The 1784-nt window shown below is 33.6% G+C and overlaps 1 protein-coding gene across 1 annotated transcript in view; it reads right to left on the bottom strand.

The window, feature by feature from the left end:
• Window positions 1–1784, bottom strand: part of LOC106883520 (uncharacterized) — a 342800-nt gene that overhangs the window by 29817 nt on the left and 311199 nt on the right. Inside the window, exon 7 of the mRNA XM_052976941.1 lies at window positions 743–932. Within this exon, the coding sequence (XP_052832901.1) occupies window positions 743–932 (190 nt within the window). The remainder of the gene's footprint in view (window positions 1–742; window positions 933–1784) is intronic.

The following is a 1784-nucleotide window of genomic DNA, read 5'->3' as shown; positions in this document are numbered from 1 at the left end:
CAGGTGTATTAGTTTGATGCTCGGGAAGAATGGAAAAGACTTTGAGCAAATTGTTACCTCCCAACCATAATTTAGTTGATATGATATGATTCTTTAATTCTTTACATTTTGGGATGGGATGTTGCTTTCTTTTCTTTCAAGCAAACAGTCAAATTTAGCCCAAACACCTTGTGTGTGTGTGTGTGTGTGTGTGTGTGTGTGTGTGTGCATGTGTGTGAGTGTGTTTTCCATCATGTATATACAAATATGTGCTTCTTTATATTTATACGTCATATTTTTGATGATTACAATCGTTCTTCGTCAACAGTTAGTAACATCACAAAAGAGATGGTAATTCTTTTGCGGGGAAAATCCAATGAAAAACACGAAAAGAAAAAAAACTAACCCCCCCCCCCCAACTACTGCTGGCAAATAAAACAGACAATTTGTTGTTGAGTTTCTTGTAATGCCTTCCCTCCTCCACCTCCCCTCCAACCACACTCATCCACTCCACTCCACTCCACTCCACTCCACTCCATTCCACTCAACACTTTAAATTACAACTTTGTTTAGTACCAATCCCAAACTTTTGTTGTTGCTGCAGTTGTTGTTTGATGGCAATTTAACAATTGATTTTAAACATCCTGTTTAATAGTTGTCTTTTTTTTTTCTGTGATAAAAAAAAAGACCCACCATTGTTGGAATCAAATTTTAAAGACTAAAAAAGAGACAAATGCAACGAAGAGCAACAATGTCGTCGTACTTACCCCTTCCTTTCTGGATTTTTGGTTGTCTGGAACAGGCGTGCTGTTACTACTACTCATACTACAACTGTTGCTGTTGTTGGATGTGTGAGACATGTCTCCAAGTGACGGAGACTGGAGTTTGTTACCTGCTCCAGTGGATATATGGTTAGAGCTGTTGGATGTTGGCGTGTTGTTGTTGGATGCCCTCTGCAGTAGAAGAAAATATATTTTACATAATATATGATATATATATATATATATATATATATATATCATATACATACACGCTTGTGTATCTATGTATACAAACATGCTTGCATATACAAATATATATATATACACGATCAATGTAGTTTCCAAGAACAAAGAGTTAGGTTATTTTGTGATTACAAAAATACATATATATATATGAAAATAAAATTAAAATTCTGGTTAATTCTAATATATTCTCTATGCATTTCCAGCTTCCGTTTCTTCTATTCCTCCATTTGTTTGCATTAATGACAATTTACACACACACATAATGTGTGTGTGTGTGTGTGTTTAGGTTCCGTTTTAATAAAAGCAATTTTACATCAATCTGATGGGTCACTCTATACTTTTGTAGAGCACAAATTTATTATTCTTAAACAAGAATATTGTTGACAGTGACTTTGAAGTTTTAGCCAGCTAAGCCATCATCAGACACACACACACATATATATATGTACATAGTTCAGAGATGAGAGCCAGAGATTCTCTAAAAAGACAACACTTAGAAGTGCTCAAAAGATTCAAACTTAAACTCTGATATCTTTACAAGAGACCGATTCCACAGGGTAAAGAACGGCTATAAGAGGGATTAGGTTAAGTGGATCTAGAAGCAATTATGGGGATGAACAAATCAAATGCAATAAACATATCGAATATATCATATTTAATATATTCGATATATTTATTGTATCTAATTTGTTTACCAGCACAATTACCCTTTTTTCTCATATATATATATATATATATATATATATATATATAATCATAAATATACAGGGATTAGCATTGAGTTGCTTCTCCAACATA

Source organism: Octopus bimaculoides, chromosome 26, assembly GCF_001194135.2.
Source record: "Octopus bimaculoides isolate UCB-OBI-ISO-001 chromosome 26, ASM119413v2, whole genome shotgun sequence".
NCBI lineage: Eukaryota > Metazoa > Mollusca > Cephalopoda > Octopoda > Octopodidae > Octopus > Octopus bimaculoides.
This window is presented reverse-complemented; position numbering and strand designations above follow the sequence as displayed.